At 42.1% G+C, this 20817-nt stretch overlaps 2 protein-coding genes across 3 annotated transcripts in view; one reads left to right on the top strand and one right to left on the bottom strand.

Moving 5' to 3' along the window:
* TMEM68 (transmembrane protein 68) overlaps nt 1–19774 on the bottom strand; it is an 86718-nt gene extending 66944 nt beyond the window's left edge. Inside the window, exon 1 of the mRNA XM_075826235.1 lies at nt 19583–19774. The gene's annotated coding sequence lies outside the window, so the exon portion shown is untranslated. The remainder of the gene's footprint in view (nt 1–19582) is intronic.
* The window catches only part of TGS1 (trimethylguanosine synthase 1), a 61809-nt gene that overhangs the window by 1250 nt on the left and 39742 nt on the right, over nt 1–20817 (top strand). Inside the window, exons 2-9 of one of the 2 annotated variants that reach the window (XM_075826233.1) lie at nt 1179–1245; nt 5428–5535; nt 9602–9663; nt 13034–13194; nt 14827–15604; nt 17212–17323; nt 17607–17693; nt 19379–19544. In XM_075826233.1, the coding sequence (XP_075682348.1) occupies nt 5432–5535; nt 9602–9663; nt 13034–13194; nt 14827–15604; nt 17212–17323; nt 17607–17693; nt 19379–19544 (1470 nt within the window). In that variant the 5' untranslated portion in view covers nt 1179–1245; nt 5428–5431. The remainder of the gene's footprint in view (nt 1–1178; nt 1246–5427; nt 5536–9601; nt 9664–13033; nt 13195–14826; nt 15605–17211; nt 17324–17606; nt 17694–19378; nt 19545–20817) is intronic. The other variant, XM_075826232.1, reaches the window with a different exon arrangement.

Raw genomic sequence — 20817 nt, 5'->3', positions numbered from 1 at the left:
TAGATATTCCACGTTCTGAGTGATATTATTGTAAAGTGGAAGCGTTTAGTAACAGCAATTCAGCCACAAAGTGAGAGACCACGTAAAGTTTCAGAGTGGGGTCGGCGAGTGCTGAGGCGCATAGTGCATAAAAGTCGCCAATGCTCTGCTTGCTCAGTAACTCCAGAGTTCCAAACCTCGTCTGGCCTTAACATCCGCAAAAAAAAAAACGTGCGCCGGGAGCTTCATGACATGGGTTTCCATGGCCGAGCAGCTGCAAGACTTACATCACTGGCAACAATGTCCATATAGTGTATCTCTTAGGCTACGTTCACTTGAGCGTGTCTGTTTTGCGTGCGCAAAAAATGGAGCGTTATTTCCTGAGCTCCATGTCCGTGTGCTTTGCGTGTGCCATCCGTTTTTCATGTCCGTGCAAGCACTTTTCTTTTTTTTTCTTAGCAACTGATACGTGAAACACGGACAGTACACGGATGTAGTCTCTGTTTTTCACGCACCCCTACACTTCAAAGGGTGACCACGTCCCCAAAAACTCAGCAATATAGGACATGCAGTGAGTTTCACGTAACGGACACTCGCTGTGTGAAAACTCACGCATGTGTGAATAGCCCAATTGAAATTCATAGGTCCGTGTGCTGTCCGTTATTTCAACAGACCGCACACAGATGAGGTATGAGCTCTGAGTCTCATGTGCGTTCTCAGGGACATGTTCATTACATTGGAGAAAGGGGACTGGGCCACTGTTACCTCTCTTTCTTACCTCAGCCCGGGACTGTCTGCTGATCGCGTCAAAATTGGTGGATTGAGTTGAATTTAGAGGTGGATTCACATTCGGCGAATTTTTGTCGAGAAATTTCTGCGACTAAAAAATCTGCAGCAGGTTGAACATCCTGCAACTATTGGTTGCGGCAACCAGCGAGACACAACGCGGCCACTTTAACGTTTATTACGTGCCATGCATGCAGGGGTACACACACCGATCTTTGCCCGCGTGACCCATGTTGCAGCCAAACTCAGTGTAGCCCTATTCTCTATTAATGTTCTGGGCCTACTATGCCTGATGATAACTCTGGGCCTCTGTGCAGTAGTTTATTTAAATGAGTTACAGAACTGTCTGACTAGCTATAATCTACTGCTGGACGTTGACCGCTGCTGACTTTTTATATTTTTTTTTACTCTAGAAACCTCGTTTTAAGAAGAAGTCCGCTACCTTTTATATCTCCTGTATGATTGTACAAATAATAACAGGTACATATGTATGTGTGTGTGTGTGTGTGTAATATCTGATTGTTGGCCTGTTCCCCTGGGACAATCTCCTGACCAGCTTTACTTTGTTTCACTATATACAATCATTCCACATTATATATGCCGTATAACCGCTAGAATACTATATAGTAAGATGGCTCCATATAGCGTGTCTACATCATTGTCATTTCCACGATCCCTTATTGCACCTTCACTTTTGTATTTCTATCATGCAGCAGGAAGCCAATTGGCCCCTAAGAGCATTGGCCTGGCTTCAACTCTTGCATATCCTATCTTTCATTTTACAAGTTCCATAAAAGTGCTCGGGGGGGGGGAGGGGGGGCTTATACGCTTGTTTACACCATGTGTGCATCTCAACTACCTCCGTTTTCACATCCCCATCCTATTTGCACTAGAACAGCAAAATGTATTCTCATACTGACATTAAGGTTACCCACATATGCAGCGTATTTGTTTTGTATTTAACCCCTTCTGCATTGAAACGGGTGAAATCCACTGTGTACACCCAGAGCGGAATGAGCATGCTGCGGGTTTGAAAATCTGCAGCGTCCTCTGATTTATGTCCACATGACTGATGCCGTCATCCGCTGTGGATTTTCCGCACTGGAACCGGCCTAAAGAAGACACACCAGAAGAAAATTGAAAAGGTTCTCTGGGACTATAAGGCCAGGTTCCCACCGGACGTATACGCTGCTTAAAAACCACACAGTGTTTCTGACCTGGAAACCGCAGTACATTCCGTCCGAAAAATCGAAGCGGAAATTCCGCTGCAGAAGAAAGCCGTTCATACTTTGCCCCTCCCTCCTCTGACGTCTGCTCCGGCCTCCTACGATGATGTTGCAGGCCATGTGACGCTGCAGCGGTCACATGGGATGCAACGTAATCCCAGGAGGCCGGACTACAGGAAGAAGGAGGGCATTCTGGTTAAGTATGATTTTTACATTTTTTTTTTTTTTTATCGTACTTGCGATTTTTTTTCGCCATATCCACTGCGAATACAAAAGTCGCAGCACCTGGCTTTCTGTTGCGGCTTTTGCACCCCCATTGAATGCAATGGGGAAACCCCGCAACGAAAAATCAACAAACAGCAGGTCATTTTATTAATGTTTTACGCTGTGTTTTTTTCTCGCAGCGCGGGCATGAGTTTTTCTAAATCTAATCCACTTTGCTGCTACTGTAAATGCTGCGGAATTTCCGCACAGAATTCCGTTGCAGGGATTCCGCAGCGTTTACGCTACGTGGGAACCCGGCCTTAGGCTGGGTTCACACAGTACAGATGTGCTGCAGATTTTGTGTGTATTTCCAAAGCAAAGACCAGGAACGGAACATAAACCGAAGAAATATATAAAGGAAGGCCTTATAGTTCTTCTCTCCTGGATCCATTTCTGGTTTTTGCTTAAAAAAATACATGCAAAATCTGCACTGTTGTAACACGCCCTAAGGCCCCATGCACACGACCGTAAAAAAAAACTCCGTAAATACAGACCGCAATTACGGACCCGCCCGGTTCTATTGGCCGCGGACACTTTACCGTAGCGGCACGGAAAGCTGTCCGTGCCATAGAACCATGCCGGGAAATATGGAGCATGTCCTACTTTTCGGATTTTGCGGGCCGTGCTCCCATACTTTGTATGGGAGCACGGCACGAAAATGCTGCCCGCGGGTTATCGGCGGGCCGTGATTATGGGCACTGCAATGTGCATGAGGCCTAAGGCCCCATGCACATGACCATTTTTTTTTAAATCCGTAATTACGGATGAAATTGCGGACCCATTCATTTCTATATACCACGGACACCTTTTCGTATATTTATGGATGTATGTCCGGGCCGTACAAATGATCTGTAAAATATAGAACATGTCCTAGTCTTGTCCGCAATTGCGGCATAGACTCTCACATAGAAGTCTATGGGCGCTCCGCAATTGTGGACGGCTACGGAGGTGGTCGTGTGCATGAGGCCTAACTTTGTCAATGTTAGACCTGATCTGCCCCTCCTACAGTTGCGCTCTGGTTTAAAGCTATGTTAATGGGGTTTATAAGGGAATTGCATTACAAGAAATTCCCCATTTGTAATATTATTAAAATCGCTACTTACATTCACAAGCAATTCATTAACTTGTAGTGTAGGTTGTTATAAAGTTTGCTGGTGCTATTAGCTTGTATTCTGTCAATGCAATCCCAGAAAGTCTGTGCCAGCAGTCCACTATCAGAATATAGACTGTCACATGTTAACCCCTTAATGACCAGCCTATTTTGGACCTTAATGACCAAGCTATTTTTTACGTTTTTCCATCATCGCATTTCAAGAGCTATAACGTTTTTATTTTAGCGTTGACATAGCTGTATAAGGTGTTGTTTTTTGCGGGACAAGTTGTATTTTTTAATAGCACCATTTTGAGGTACATATTATTTATTGATTAACTTTTATTAACTTTTTTTTTGGGGGGAATAGAAAAAAATCTTAGATTTCGCCACTCTTTTTTTGCGTCCTAAATCTACGCCGTTTACCGTGTGGTATAAATAACACAATAACTTTATTCAGTGGGTTGTTGCGATTGCAACGATACCAAATTTGTATAGTTTTTGTATGTTTTACTACTTTTACACAGTAAAAACGCTTTTTTTTCTAAATTATTTGTTTTTGTCTCTCCATATTTGAAGAGCCGTAACGTTTTTATTTTTTCGCCGATGCGGTTGTATGAGGGCTTTTTTTTTTTGCGGGACGACTTGTAGTTTTTATTGGTACCATTTTGGAGTAGATGCGACTTTTTGATCACTTTTTAATCACGTTTTTTTAAAGTCAGGATTCACAGAAAACAGCAATTTTTCTGTCGTTTTTAATTACATTTTTTACAGCTTTCACCGTGCGGGTTAAGTAATGTAATAGCTTTATAGTCGGGGTCGTTACGGACGTGGCGATACCAAATATGTGTAACTTTTTTACTTTATTTTTGTTTTTTAATAGTAAAGCAGTTTGTAAGGGGAAAAAGTGGGTTTTTCATTTTTTTTTCAAATTTTTTTTTTATTTTTATTAACTTTATTAAACTTTTTTTTTACTAGTCCCACTAGGGGACTATAAAATGCGATTCTGCGATCGCTATTATAATACACTGCAATACTTCTGTATTGCAGTGTATTATGCCTGTCCGTTTAAAACAGACAGGCATCTGCTAGGTCATGCCTCCGGCATGATCTAGCAGGCATTCGCTCCAGGCAGACCTGGGGGCCTTTATTAGGTGGGATGAGAGGGAGCTCCCTCCCTCTCTCCAAAACCACTCAGATGCGGTACTCACTATTGTGCACCGCATCTGAGGGGTTAAACTGGTGAGATCGATACTAATATTGATCTCACCCGGCAGAGCAGGGACGTCCCCAGCCCTCAGCTGCCTCTGGCAGCTGAGAGCAGGGAGATTTGACAGCTCCCTGCTCTGTTTACTTATTCCGATGCAGCGACGTAAAGTCTATGGCATCGGAATAAGGCCCGTTAGTGGCCGACGTAGAAACACGATGGGCCGGTCACTAAATCTGTGTCCTGCTGACCTCCCAGGGGAATCGCTGAGAATATGAAATTCTTAGCAGCTTTACAGGTTATTGTTGAGTCACTTCCTCTTCAACATTTAAATCATGTCATTCCAATAATTGCTTGTATGTGACTTTTCCCCCAAAATGATGACACAATGTATTGTTTTTGCCTTAATCATCTGTCTGATGTAGATGAAAACTGTGCTGACCAGTATATGGTGGCATGCAGTCTTTCTGACTTTGGTAACCTTAAAGCAAGTTTGTCATGAGTATATGAGGGCACATATTATGACAGGTCCGCTGAGCTATTCGACCAAACGACACAAAAAAAAAGGATCTGTTTTCATAAGCCTTGCGTTCCCACTCACCAATGATTGATGGCCAATGTACAGGCAGATGGGCAGCAGCTGTCAGTCATTGGCGGGTGGAGTGCTCTCCTCCATGAATACAGCATCTGATTGCTTTGAGCATGCTGGATTCTTTCTTAGCAGCTATTAACCAAATGTTACATTTGTTTGTGTCAGTCCTGTCGTTATAATAAGGCAGCAAATTGTGATGGCAGATCCGATACAATACAGCTTTATTACGTGCATTTAAATGTTTTGTTTTATTCAATTCTTTATTTTGTATCCGTTTTCCCAGGACCATGCTGTGTGTGGAATGGTATCAGGTGGCAGAAATGTGTCTTTATCTGGATGATCTAGATGAGGACAGTAGGATAATGTGTTTCTGCTCCAGAGCTTTTTTCAAGTAAGTGCTAAACGTTTTGTCATATGAATATATTTTAAACATGTTATTGAATGTCTGTAACTTGACTTCTCCTCTGATTATGATTACAATTGATAACCTGGGACATTAGCCCTTGACGTAGTTGGGGCTGGTTTTACGTCAGGTGTAACCAAGTAACAGAGAGGCCTATCTAAGAGCTCATATCCCGTGGTTATTTGATCCTTCATCTGCCCCCAAAATGATCATGCCTGTTTTGATTCATTATTCACCTACTACCTTCCAGTGCATTTACTAAAAGTTGGCTCAGTTACAGGCCCCTATCCTTTATCCATTGTTAACAAATTGAAGAAATTCATCCTAACCTGTATTTACGTGGTCACCAATATATTTAAATGGGTGCTGTGTGGCTGCCTGCAGGTGGTGTTAACTTGTGTTTAACCCGTTAGTGACCACCAATACGCCTTTTAACGGCGGCCACTAACGGGCTTTATTCTGATGCACATGCCTCTTTACGGCGCTGCATCAGGATAAAGTAAACAGAGCAGGGAGCGTCAAATCTCCCTGCTCTCAGCTGCCAGAGGCAGCTGAGGGCTGGGGGTGTCCCTGCTCTGCCGGGTGAGATCGATATTAGTATCGATCTCACCCGTTTAACCCCTCAGATGTGGCGCTCAATAGCGAGCACCGCATCTGAGTGGTTTTGGAGAGAGGGAGGGAGCTCCCTCTCCCACCGACACCCGGCGATACGATCGCCTAGTGTCTGTGTCTCCAATGGCAGTCGGGGGCCTAATAAAGGCCCCCAGGTCTGCCTGTAGTGAATGCCTGCTAGATCATGCCGGAGGCATGACCTAGCAGATGCCTGTCCGTTTTAAACGGACAGGCAGTAATACACTGCAATACAAAAGTATTGCAGTGTATTACAATAGCGATCAGAGAATCACATATTATAGTCCCCTAGTGGGACTAGTAAAAAAGTAAAAAAAAAGTTTAATAAAGTTAAGAAAAAAAAAATGTGAAAAAAAAATGAAAAACCCAGCTTTTCCCCTTACAAACTGCTTTACTATTAAAAAAACAAAATAAAGTAAAAAAGTTACACATATTTGGTATCGCCGCGTCCGTAACGACCCCGACTATAAATCTATTACATTATTTAATCCGCACGGTGAACGCCGTAAAAAATGTAATAAAAAACTATGGATAAATTGTTTTCTGTGAATCCTGACTTCAAAAAAATGTGATAAAAAGTGATCAAAAAGTCGCATCTACTCCAAATGATACCAATAAAAACTACAAGTCTTCCTGCAAAAAAAAAGCCCTCATACAGCTGCATCGGCTAAAAAATAAAAACGTTACGGCTCTTCAAATATGGAGACACAAAAACAAATAATTTTGAAAAAAAAGCGTTTTTACTGTGTAAAAGTAGTAAAACATACAAAAACTATACAAATTTGGTGTCGTTCCAATCGTAACAACCCGCTGAATAAAGTTATTGTGTTATTTATATCACACGGTAAACGGCGTAGATTTAAGATGCGAAAAAGTGTGGCGAAATTTCAGGTTTTTTTCTATTTCCCCCCCCAAAAAAAAAAGTTAATAAGTTAATCAATAAATAATATGTCCCCCAAAAATGGTGCTATTAAAAAATACAACTTGTCCTGCAAAAAACAAGACCTTATACAGCTATGTCGACGCAAAAATAAAAAGGTTATAGCTCTTGGAATGCGACGATGGAAAAACGTAAAAAATAACTTGGTCATTCAGGTTTAAAATAGGCTGGTCATTAAGGGGTTAAATTTAGCAAAAAACTGTGGGGTCAAAATACTTATTATACCCCTAAATAAATACCTTAAGGGGTCTAGTTTTCTAAATGGGGTCGTTTATGGGGAGTTTCTATCGTTTTGGCAGCTCAAAGCCTCTCCAAATGTACAGTGGGGCCTAAAACATTTTCAAGCAAAATATGAGTCCTGAAAGCCTCCGGGTGTTCCCTTCCTTTTGGGTCCTGCCGTGTGTCCAGGCAACGCATTAGGGCCACATTGTGGGTATTTTTGAAAACAAGAAACAGGGTCATTGATTTTGTGGTGTGTTTCTTCATTCTCATGGTCGCTTTACAAAGAAATCAGTCTTAAAACTTATACTTTTATGAAAAAAAGTGAATTTTTTTTTTCCACCTGCTATGTATTAAATTTAGCAAAAAACTGTGGAGTCAAATTACTTACTGTACCCCTAGATAAATACCTTAAGTGGTCTAGTTTTCTAAATTGGGTCATTTGTGGGGGTTTCCACCATTCTGACACCTATGAGCCTCTGAAAACCTGGCTTGGTGCAGGAAAACAAAATGTACTTCAAAATTTATAAAATTATTATTCAATTTGTAAGTCCTCTAAATTGCTGAAATTTTTTTTTATTTTTTTAAAAGTGCTGCCAAAATAGAGTAAAGAGATGGAAATATATATTGAATTAAAAAAAATTGTGCAGTATGTATGTACATATGTGACATATTGCAGTTAAAAATAGGGAAAAATTGTAATTTTTACAAAATTTCTTCCATTTTTCTATTTTTTTATTAATTTCCGCAAATTGTATCAGTCTACTTTTACCAGTAAAATAAAGTACAACATGCGACGAAAAAACAATGTCAGAATTACTTGGATATTCAAAACTTTCACAGAGTTATTCTCTGATAAAGTCAGACATACCAGATTTGACAAATCTGGCTTGGTCATTAAGGTACAAACATGCCCGGTCATTAAGGGGTTAAAAGGGTTATCTGGGATGTGAATTTTTGTTTTTAGTAGGAGCTGGAAATGAAATAACCTCAAAAAGCAGTACTTGCCTATCCTTGCATCCAGCGCAGATGCTTCGGCGGCACATCCGGTGGTTTTCATGCACGTAGTATATGACCGCTCCAGCCAGTCAGAGGGCTCAGTTGTGCCGAATTGTATTTATGATATAATGCCAGAAATACTACACATGACCAGTAAGCTCTCTGATTGGCTGTAGCGTCCACATGCTAAGTGCATGTAAACAACCACCGGGAGTGCCGTCGAAGCATCAGCGCTGGTTCGCCCAGGGGCAAGGATAGGTAAGTACTGCTTTTCATTTTTTTTTATTTTTTTTTATTTATTTCATCTCCAGTCCCTACTAAAAAAAAAAAAAAAAACTACATCCCAGATAACCCCTTTAAAGACTATGCAAACTTTTGGGGCCTTTTTTTTTATTGATTTTTGTGATACTAAGCACCTTTCTAATACACTTTTAATAAAAAATATTGCTTTGTTTCTGTTCTGCAGCTACTATGTATTCACTGTACGTAGAAGCTGCAGAACGGCGTTGTTAGACGAATTTGTCAGTGATCTGGTCTGCTCAAATCTATAATGTTCTGTGGCTTCTATGTACAGTGGATACATAGAAGTTGCAGAATTTTTAATAAAAGTATATTAGAAAAGTCCTTAGCATCACAAAATACATACATTACAAAAAAAGTCAGCAACGGTCTCCATAGCCTTTTAAACAGATGGCACTACCCCTTAAAATTTCAAGATGGGACTACCCCTTAAAATTTCCTAACTCCTTAGCTAGGGCTACAGGCAGACTTTTTGTAGCGGGATGTTCCAGTTTTAACTATTGATTTTCAGCTCTAGTCCAGAGGAATACTATGAGTTGACTGAATGCCCTCCTATTGACTTCAGCAGTCAATATAAAAAAATAAAGTCTCTAAAAACGCTTGTAATAAAAACCGTGTTTGAACGCGGCCTAACTGACATGTAGATGGAGAACAATTAAATGGAGAATCCATCAAAACTCTCTTCTAATGTGTCACAGTGACATGTCAGATGACGGTGTTTAGGTGAATTTCCACCTTTTAATTCGTTTTTCCATTTATTGTTGGCTCCTAGCACAACACATTGTTTTAGTGCTCATTGTTTTCTTGGGTTGAATGTTGATTGTTTTAGCGCAGTGATGCAGAGGCTGCCTTGTGCTAGCACTGTGTGTAAAGCAAATTATACAGGTAATGTAACTCTAGGATATTTCACGGGGTATCACATGGCTCTGATCTTCCCTCATATACTATTGCCTTTTTTCCTTCTAGCGATCGTAACCTGTACCATTTAGGATTTAAAGGCATTGACAGCAGTAAGAAGAATCTCAGAGGTATGGTTTACACATTGTTCGTTTCAGGAAGAATGGTGTTTTTATATCTTTAGGGAGACCAAATCCTGGTCTGCATTACTGACCGATTAAGTTGTGATAATTAAAACCGTGATTCCCAACCAGCATTCTGCTGAACCTGATCAAGGGTTCCCCAGAAGATGGCAATATCTGTCACTTTAACAGCCGAGGTGGCAAAGGCAGCATGCTCATAGATGCTTGCAAAGCAGTCAACAATTTTTGGCCTATATTATAGAATTATTAACTCCTAAACCAAGTTTCTTTGAGGTAGGAATTGGAGTAGGGGTCACTAAGAGTAAAAAAATAATCAGGGGTTCTTCACCGTAGTAAAGTTGGGAATGATTGAATAAGGCGAATGACATGGATGTTTAGCTGCATAGGAAAATTCAGATTACTTGTCGCTAGTAGAGCTGCTTATTATACAGCTGTTGAAGTGACATATCCGTTTTAACAATATTAGATTATATTTCATCTTTGTTAAAACACATAAAGGTCAGAGCAGCACCATCCATGAGGCAAGGTGAGAACTTCACCCAAGACCGCGCACTTCCAGCGAAATGGGGCAGCATTTAAGAAGACATGAGGACCATAGGTTACATGTACTGTTCCCTATAAGGTGCGCTGCCACGCACCTTCTACAGTCCCCCCTGCTCACTGAATTTTAAAGCCCGAGCACTGTTTTTTTCTGCCACCCGTAGCGTCCGGCAGGAAAAAGCACTGTTTGGGATTTCTTCTGTTCCCGCATGTGATTTGCACTACGCATGCACCAAAATTTACATGCGCAGACTCAGACAAGAAGGGTAGCGGGCGGAGAGGAGGATTTGGAGTGGCTGCGGACAGTGAGGAGGAGCGTATTTTATTATTTATTGGGGCTCACAATCTAAATTCCCTATTGGGGTGTGGGAGGAAACCGGAGTACCCGGAGGAAACCCACGCAAACACAGGGAGAACATACAAACTCCATGCAGATGCTGTCCTTGGTTGGATTTGAACCCAGGACCCCAGCGCTGCAAGGCAATAGTGCTAACTACTGAGCCACCGTGCTGCTGGTCTGTGACTGTCACTGACTGAGGTGACCTCAGTCAGAGACAGACCGTCATTGGGTCAGTCCTGGGACCAATGAGTTACCTGGTCCTGACGTCACATCCTCCGCTCACACCGAGACCAGGCAGGGGAGGTTGATTGAGGGTCGGACTCACTAATCACAGCCCTGCTTGTAGCTTTTTCCGTGCTTAATTAGCGTGGGAAAGCTACAAGGGGGGCTAGGATTGGTGAGTCTCAGTCACTCCCAGTACATACTGCATGCAGCGGCAGCCAGTGACTTGAGTCTCACTCTGACCAGTCACCACCCCCACGCAGCAGACAGACAGACCTCAGGGGAGACAGACCGTGCCGGCCGTAATAGAATTGAACCCAAATAATTACTTCTTGGCAAGTTTACTTTATGTAATGGTGCTGAGTGTTGACTGACTTGTACTAGTTGAAAAGTTTATATAAGACTGTGAAGGAGCTTTGAGTATCAGTTTCCGTAGTGTAGTGGTTAGCATGTTAGCCTTCGTAGTAATATCTCAATTGTATTACTTTAATTGTTTTTTAATTCAACTTGAGTTGTGACGTTCTCATCTTCACTATCCCACTCGTGTGATCCCTTATAAAAAAGTGTTACTTGCACTTTATTATATCTTATCACACGACTGCAATTTTTATCCACTATTACGGATCTGTAATTGCAGATAAACATGATCCATTCATTTCTATGGACTGTAGACCCGTTCCTGTATATTTACAGATGTGTGTCCGGGCTGTAGAAATGACCCGCAAAAAATAGGACATGTCCTATTTTTTGCATTCATGGACCGTGCTCCCGTATTTCATAATTTGAGCACAGTCCGCAAATGCGGGTGACAGTCCACTGTCCGTCCGTGGAGTATTTATTGGCATTGATGCCTATAATTGGTGTTGATAACTGTCTGTTTTACTGCTGTACTCGTAATATTATAGTATTTAAAAAAGGAATTAAAACTAATTTTAAAATAAGTTTTTTTTTATTTAGTACCCTATATTAGCGTTTACTGGGGGTATTACTTTTGGTCATCAGATCGCCCACCATTGATGGAGACTTGCCCTGCTCCCTAACTGCTCCGCTCAGGAGCTGCCAAGACTTAGGCCCCATGCACACGAAAGTAAAAACGCCCGTAATTACGGCACGTTTTTACAGGCCCATGGACTTCTATTGGCTACGGGTACCTCCCCGTATGCTCACGGGAAGGTGCCCGTGCCGTTGAAAAATATAGAACATGTCCTATTTCAGGCCGTAATTACGGCACGGGCAGGCCCATAGAAGTCTATGGGGCTCCCGTAATTACTGGTGACTACGTGTGTGCACCCGTAATTACGGGAGCGTTGCTAGGCGACGTCAGTAAATTGTCACTGTCCAGGGTGCTGAAAGAGTTAAACGATCGGCAGTAACGGTTTCAGCACCCTGGACAGTGACTTCCGATCACAATATAGATCAACCTGTAAAAAAAAAAAAAGACCCAGAATTCCCTGCTTCTTCCTCCAGTCCGGCCTCCTGGGATGACGTTTCAGCCAATCACAGGCCAATCACAGGCTACAGCGGTCACATGGACTGCCGCGTCATCCAGGGAGGTCGGACTGGATGTCAAGAGAGGGACGCGTCACCAAGACAACGGCCGGGTAAGTATGAATTTCTTTTACTTTTTCTGCGGAAAGGGCTGTCCCTTCCCTCTATCCTGCACGGATAGAGAGAAGGGCTGCCGATTACTGCAGTGTAACTTTGCAGCGAAAACGTGCCCGTAAATACGGGTGGAATACGGGTGACACCGGACCCGTATTTACGGGCACGGGTCCGTAAATACTGGTGCAATACGGGTCGAATACGTGCGTGTGCATGAGGTCTAAGGGAACATTGGTTACATGTGACCGCTGCTCACGTGAAATTCCCTGACTTGTCTGAAAAAACTTCCCTCGGTGAGCTGCCTTATACCTGTGCGTGTAACCACAGGTGAATACATAATAATTTTTATTAAGTTTAAATATTCTTCATGGCCACGTTTAGTGGTGGATTTCTAGTGCAGATTACTGCGTTCTTATGTTCACATCTGCGTGGATTTTATAGCATGCTGCAGATTCTCAAATGTATGTTGTTTGTTGCAGAATATTGACGCAGATATTTCTTTATGCAATTCAGTGTAAAATCTACTGCAAAGTCAGCATGTAACCCCTTCCTTACTCTTATACTATGGTAAATTCATGGTAGTAAAGATCACAACAAGAAATAAATTGTGTCTTCAGTCATGTAAGTTTTTTTGTTTTTTTCTTCATGTTGCAGATTTTGGAGATCATGTGGAGGAGGATGAGCAGGAAGACTTGGAGGTGTCCAATGTTTCTGACCTGCTTGTTAAGGAAGAACTGGACTCTGAGTCTGAGCTGATGTTGCAGATGGGTCTCCCAGTGCAGTTTGGTGGATCAGCGTTTGAGAAGAACTTTGTGGTAAGGCGGCTCTGCTTGGTACTCCTGTTGTGGGGACATTTAATAGGGGCAAAATCTTTTTATCTAAATTTTTTTTTCACCAAGATATTATTTATAGTCATGTCATAAGTCCAATGTGATGGTAGAAGTGGTTTAATCCCCAAAATTAAAACGAGAACCTCTTTTCACAGCAAGCACCCGTAGTGGGTGTGAAGAGGTGGGCTTTGATAAAATGCAAGACCAAGTTCACACAGGATTGTTCGGTGCAGTTCTGATGTTCTTTTGTTGCTTTTTTGTTTTGTGTGCTAAAGCCAGGGCTGGGAGGAAGGACAAGTATAAGCAGAAGTTCAGATGTGGAGTGAAAAAAAACCTGCCTTGGCTTTTGCTATGAATCCAGTGCAAATACACAGCATGCCCTGAATTCTATGTGGATTTTTTTTAGAGTGCATCCATAGTAATGTAAATTGTCACGGATTCTCAGTAAGTATTTGCACCAAAAATCTTGACTAATCTACATGCACATACCCTAAGGCTACATGCACACATTGCGTAATTTGGTGCAGAAAATCAACATCAAAACCACAGGTAATTCCGCAGGTAAAATTCACACCTAATAGTGAGGGTTTTTTTATGTGTTTTTAGGTGCTGCACTTAGATTTTGATGCGGAAATAGGTGCAGTTTTTATTCTTCTGATTTTGGTGCGTTTTTTTTATAACCTAGTCAGATACAATTTACAGGCGGAAATGCAAGATGAATTGACATGCTGCAGATTTTAAAATACGCAGGACAATTAACGTGCAGAAAAAATCAGCAACGTGTAGATCAGATTACTTAATCTCATTTGCTTGGCTGGTACTGTATTACGCTGCGAATTTGTAACCGTAAAATACCGTGGCAAATCCGCACGTAATACGCATCGTGTGCATTTGGCCTAAAGGAAATACCTGTATTATTTTAAAAAAAATAGAATCCTATTCCAGTTTTGGCTAAGAGGCATCAATAACTCTGCTTTGTGCCTAAATTAAGTATTCAGAGGGGTTAGAGGCTTTTTATAGTCAGATTAACGGACATTACTGTGATCACATCGCGCACCCTGCCGCCGTATGGTGCCTCGTATCATAGTTTGTAAGGCCGAAAAAAATCCAGTTCAGCCTATTATTCTGCAATGTTGATCCAGACGACGGCAAAAGCCAATTTTCTCATTTTAGGGAAAGCTGCTTTCCCAACTCCAAAATGGAAATCAGAATAAATCCCTGTATCAAAGATCCCTCTACAGTAATCTAGTGACCATAATTTGTAATATTATTTTACTAAAGAATGGCACCCAGACCTCTATTGAACTCGTCGTTGACTCTACCATGACAGCGTCCTCTGGCTGAGAGTTGAAGGGCATGTTCACACAGTTTTTTGCAGGCAGAAAAATCTGCCTAAAAATTCCTTGTGACAAAGGCCTAGGATAGGCCGAAACATCTTTAAAAAAATATTGCCTGCCAAAAAAACACGCATTTTGAAAATCTATTTCTATATTCGTCCTTTCCACCGAGTGCTAGGGTTGTTTCTATTTATTGAATCTGACATATAAGTGGAGCCTTTGTTTTGGATGTAAACAGAGCCTTAATGATTTTTTTTGGATGATTATTGATTGTTTTCAGCTATCGGAAATGTCCGTGAAGGAACATAAAATTCGTAAGAAGAAGAAGAAAAAGACTAAGTGTTGTAAAAACAAAAAGGAAAGCATGAAAGAAGCTACAGGCGACATTGATGACACTTGTGAAGATGAGGATGGCTCTAATAGCATTGAGCAGCCTGACAGTGAAGAAAGTTCTGCAATTACCTTTGAGATTGCTGAGGATTTAAAGCCAACCCCTGCAGAACCGAGCTCACAGGAGAGCTGGGAACATTACTGGAATCACTATGGACAAGGCTTGCTATGGCAGGGCTGGATTTCAAAGCACAAAGAGATGGTCTTATCAAGTGACGATTGTAACTCTGAGCCATGGAATTGCTGTACAACCACGGAGGAATGGGCTGAGCATTATAATGAATCTTATTGGCACTATTATGAGCAGTTTCAGTACTGGGCACAACAGGGGTGGTCTTTTGATGAACTTGGTGATCGTGAAGGTAAAGACACACAAGCGGCTGCTAAAGTTCAGCTCACAAACCCTACTGTGCACATACCTCCCTCTTCTATGGAAAATATTGATTGTCTCAGAGACTGCGTAAATGGACTGAAGAACATAAATCTTGATATAAAGGAAATGGAGAGAGACAGTAAACCGTTAAGTGTTATTTACGAGGGTCATCAGATGCAGAACCCAGGGAGCCTTGAAGCTCAATGCCCTTGTGATCCAGATCAGAGTGAACCCAGAGACGTTGGCTCTGAGAAAGGGGATGCATCATGTGGACACACGGATACGAGCCAGCCAGGTCTGTAAAATTAGCACCTATTGATTTTACTAATAGCTAATTTATTGCCGATATAAAGCAGGAAATGGCCTTTGCTGAGTTTTCATTAATGCAATTTATAAATGGGAGGAAAGCTTCTTGTGATTAACTACTGGCATTTAATTTTTTCCTTATTTCACACAGTCTTGCCGTTTTTGTTTGAGCGCACACTTTCATGGATTGTGATTTCTATAAATTTAGAAAATCATGCCTGGAATTATGCTTGGAGTTAGAAAAGATATAGTGTAAAACTGTAGACCGGCACATGTTGCATGTGGGGCACTGCTGTACATTTATTGACATTTTTTCAGAGGTCCCAGTGCCCCCCAACAGTGATAGCAACCACAGTCACTTACCTATTGCACGTGCTCTATAGTCATAACTTCAGTGTAATGTTCCCTCTGACTTAGGGCTGAACAATTAATCTAATTAATTTGATTTTTTTTAACAGAATCGTAGAATCGATTCTTTAGTGGCGCCGTGCTGTAGGAGGAAGCTCCGCCCCGCCTCCTCGTCACTGCCTGCTCCGCCCCGTTCTGTCTCTGCTTCCCTATGGTACTGCTGTTCCGTGCTGTATCATTTTGTTCAGTACAGAACAGCAGGGGAAGCAGGGACTCCTAGTACATAGCCACACCGCCATGTAGATAGCACCCCCCGGCAGATAGCACAACCCCCACTTGTAACTTGTAGATCGCACCACAACACCCCCCCCCCTATAGATCGCAGCTCTGTAGATAGCACTCCCCTTGTAGATCACAACACAACCCCCCCCCTTATGGATCGCACCGCTGTAGATAGCACCCCCCTTGTAGATCACACCACAGCCCCCCCCTTATAGAACACGCCATTGTAGCTCCCACTAGGTGCTGAATCCCTGGCTAAAGTGTCGGCATCCTCTGGCCGGGGATTCAGCTCCTAGTGGCCGCTACGGCGGCGCAATCTACAAGGAAGGGGGGTGTGATCTATAAGGGAGGGGGGTGGTTCTGCGATTTATAAGGGATGGGGGTGCGATCTACAAGGGAGGCGAGTGGTGCTGCTTTCTGCAAGGGGGGTGGGGGTGCGATCTACAGGTGAGGGGGGTGGTCCTGCGATCTACATGTGGGGGTGAGATCTACATGTGGGAGTGCTATCTACAACGGAGGCGGTGGTGCTGCGATCTACAAGGTGGGGTACGATCTACATGGGGGTGGGGGTGCTATGGGGTTGTATGTGCCGTATTCCATCTCTGTATGTGTCGTTAATCGACACATGCAGAGATGGGAAAAAAAAATGGCAGCCCCCATAGAGAGTAAAAGTAAGAACACAGTAAAAAGTAAAACATGAGAACACAAATAAATAAAATTTATGTTAATATCATATTAAAAGCAATATAATAATAAAAAAACAAAAATCATGACACCTTCCCTTTAAGGTCAAGACTGGTATTGATCTGGTAATCTTGACCTGAATAGGACTCTCCTACAGAATTCATGTTAATCTTGTGTTTTTCACGCTAGATGTTCGTCTCCGCCAATAAGCTATGCTGTGTGCATTATTTATGAAGAATCTATTAGAATGTATTAGCGTTATAATGACTATTATTTTTTAAGCTTCACAATTGTTGAGGAATACCTTGCCAGGTGGGCAAACCACAATTAACAATGGAGAGGGTGATGATGAGGATGAACCCCCAGATTGCAAACCGGCTAAAATCAAGCGGAGGTAAGATGTCTGAACTTTTTAGTTTTTGCAACTATGTTCAAACCAGAACTACTGTAGTTTTAGAACTTAACTTTTGAAACGAATCTAGCACTGTAAGAAAAATTAAATATATTCATTACAGCAGTTACCTATGGTGGTCGTCTTCTCCCACATGTAACAGCAGCAATTGCAAGATCTTACGAAAAGAATACCGTATGAAATGCAATAAACAAAGTTTATTAGAAAGTTGAACAACGCGTTGTTGTGAGTTCTATTTTTATATTTTTTATTTTTTTATATATAGCCATGAACTGGATGCAGAAGAAAACCCATGTGAGGTAGCTGCTGAAGTCTCTGCTGTCTTGGGACTAAAACATGGCACAGGACAGAAGTAAGAAATAAATAAATCATTGTTTATGTAATAAAGAAAAAAAAGATGTGAATGTGCATTCAAAAATAATTGGGAGGGATAGCTAATATATATATATTTTTCTCTTAATCGGTACAGTTAAGTCAAAGTAGTGACCGGCACACTGACTTCAGCGGTCTGTCACTTATGTGTGATCGTTATGTGATTGCTGATTGACCCTCCCTAGACTCAGTAATAGGGAGAAAGCTCTCAATCAGTGGTGGCTGGCTAGGGGGAGCGACCGCTCAGTAAGGCCTCATGCACACGACCGTATTTTTGTCCACCCGTAAATACTGGCGTAAATACGGGTCCTTGGTCACACGTATTCGACCTGTATTGCACCAATATTTACGGACCCGTGCCCGTAAATACGGGTCCGATGTCACCCGTATTCCACCCGTATTTACGGGGACACATTTTTGGCTGCAAAATTGCACTGTATTAATCGGCAGCCCCTTCTCTCTATCAGTGCAGGATAGAGAGAAGGGACAGCCCTTTCCGTAATAAAAGTAAAAGAAATTCATACTTACCGGCCGTTGTCTTGGTGACGCGTCCCTCTTGATATCCAGTCCGACCTCCCTGGATGACGCGTAGTCCATGTGACCGCTGCAGCCAGTGATTGGCCTGTGATTGGCTGCAGCGGTCACATGGGCTGTGACGTCATCCCAGGAGGCCGGACTGGAGGAAGAAGAAGGGAGTTCTGGGTAAGTATGAACGTCTTTTTTTTTTTTTTACAGCTTTATGTATTAACATATCGTTTAACTCTTTCAGCACCCTGGACAGTGACTATCCCCTGACGTCGCCTAGCAACGCTCTCGTAGTTACGGGTGCACACACGTAGTCACCCGTAATTACACGTAGTCACCCGTAATTACGGGAGCCCCATAGACTTCTATGGGCTGCCCGTGCCGTAATTACGGCCTGAAATAGGACATGTTCTATTTTTTTCAACGGCACAGGCACCTTCCCGTGAGCATACAGGGAGGTACCTGTGGCCAATAGAAGTCTATGGGTCATCAGATCGGCCACCAGTGATGGAGACTTGCCCTGCTCCCTAACTGCCCCACCCAGGAGCTGACAAGACTTAGAGGGAACATTGGTCATCACCACATCCTTTTTACTCCCACTTTTCAGAGAATACGGACGTACCGTAAATGGCACCTATATTTTACAGACCGGTCCTTTATAACTATAGAGATTCAGTCAATGTAAGATTATTATTCGGGAATTGCCGATTAATGCAAGGTTTACAATTGCTGTAATCTTGTTTGACTATAATAGAGCTAACGAATGCTGACCTTTTTAAATAAAATTTGAAACTGAAAATTTCTTTCAAGAATGACAGACCAAAAAACAATGTCCACTATCTGAATCTGAAAGGGGAAAGATGTTAGGATTGGGAGAATGGGGGCCTATCAATATATTCGGTGTATGTGCAGAAAGCTTTTCCAGGGTATACGCTGAATGTGTCCATGCAATGAGATGTGAACAGAGCCTTACATGTATCAATTATCGTTCTGATTTCAGATATTTGCAATTGTAATAAGGTTTCTCCATTTTTATAATTTTATTGCTTATTAAAATAGGTTGTTTAGACATACAAATCATCATTACAGACTGATGGGTTACCAGCGTGTATGTCTATATTATTTTTGTTACTTCTACAGATATGGAAATATTTCACATTTCAAGCATCGGACTCTGCGCTACCGGGAGAAAGGCGTCAAGTACCATTCTCACTTTCTGGACATGCATAGGCCAGTGAAGAACAGGCACATATTTTTTCAAGAAGAATCAGAAGTGAAGCCTATAAAAAGTAAAGCTGTAAACAAGGTAAACTTCATGTAATTGAAATGTAAATGACTACTTACAGTATAATGCTAGAAAACATGTACTCGGGTTACGTTACAACGTGTATTCTAGTTCATTTGTAGCCCACCCTGCATTTAGGATTTGCTGATGCCCATTAGCATTGAATGATTGCTTGTGTTTTCAGCCCATTTTTGCGAAGTGGTTCCCATGAAGTAATTTCTTGAACTGTGCTCTGCTGCATTGCATTGTGATTACGTACATGCGGTGGTCGTGCATCCCAGAATGCAGGACATATTATACAGACACTGAATTAGCAGGGTCTGTGAGGTCAGAGCTGACTGGCAGTTTAGAGAATTCTGCTTCATGTTCTGGATAGGAATAGTGTACCATGAAGCATACTTCTAACATTGTCCACTTCATAGCATCTCCATTGAAGTTCAGGACCAGCCTTCATGCCTTAAAGAGGCTCTGTCACCAGATTTTGGAACCCCTATCTGCTATTGCAGCAGATAGGCGCTGCAATGTAGATTACAGTAACGTTTTTATTTTTAAAAAACGAGCATTTTTGGCCAAGTTATAACCATTTTCGTATTTATGCAAATGAGGCTTGCAAAAGTACAACTGGGCGTGTTGAAAAGTTAAAGTACAACTGGGCGTGTATTATGTGCGTACATCAGGGCGTGTTTACTACTTTTACTAGCTGGGCGTTGTGTATAGAAGTGTCATCCACTTCTCTTCACAACGCCCAGCTTCTGGCAGTGCAGACACAGCCGTGTTCTCCAGAGATCACGCTGTGACGTCACTCACAGGTCCTGCATCGTGTCGGCACCAGAGGCTACAGATGATTCTGCAGCAGCATCGGCGTTTGCAGGTAAATCGATGTAGCTACTTACCTGCAAATGCTGATGCTGCTGCAGAATCATCTGTAGCCTCTGGTGCCGACACGATGCAGGACCTGTGAGTGACGTCACAGATCTGCACTGCCAGAAGCTGGGCGTTCTGAAGAGAAGTGGATGATACTTCTCATCAGAAAGCCCAGCTAGTAAAAGTAGTAAACACGCCCCGATGTACGCACATAATACACGCCCAGTTGTACTTTTACTTTTCAACACGCCCAGTTGTACTTTTGCAAGCCTCATTTGCATAAATACGAAAATGGTCATAACTTGGCCAAAAATGCTCGTTTTTTAAAAATAAAAACGTTACTGTAATCTACATTGCAGCGCCGATCTGCTGCAATAGCAGATAGGGGCTGCAAATCTGGTGACAGAGCCTCTTTAATTCTATCATGTGA

This window comes from Rhinoderma darwinii, chromosome 5 (assembly GCF_050947455.1).
Source record: "Rhinoderma darwinii isolate aRhiDar2 chromosome 5, aRhiDar2.hap1, whole genome shotgun sequence".
Classification (NCBI taxonomy): Eukaryota; Metazoa; Chordata; class Amphibia; order Anura; family Rhinodermatidae; genus Rhinoderma; species Rhinoderma darwinii.
The sequence above is the reverse complement of the archived record's forward strand: the minus strand, read 5'-3'. Positions and strand labels throughout refer to the sequence as shown.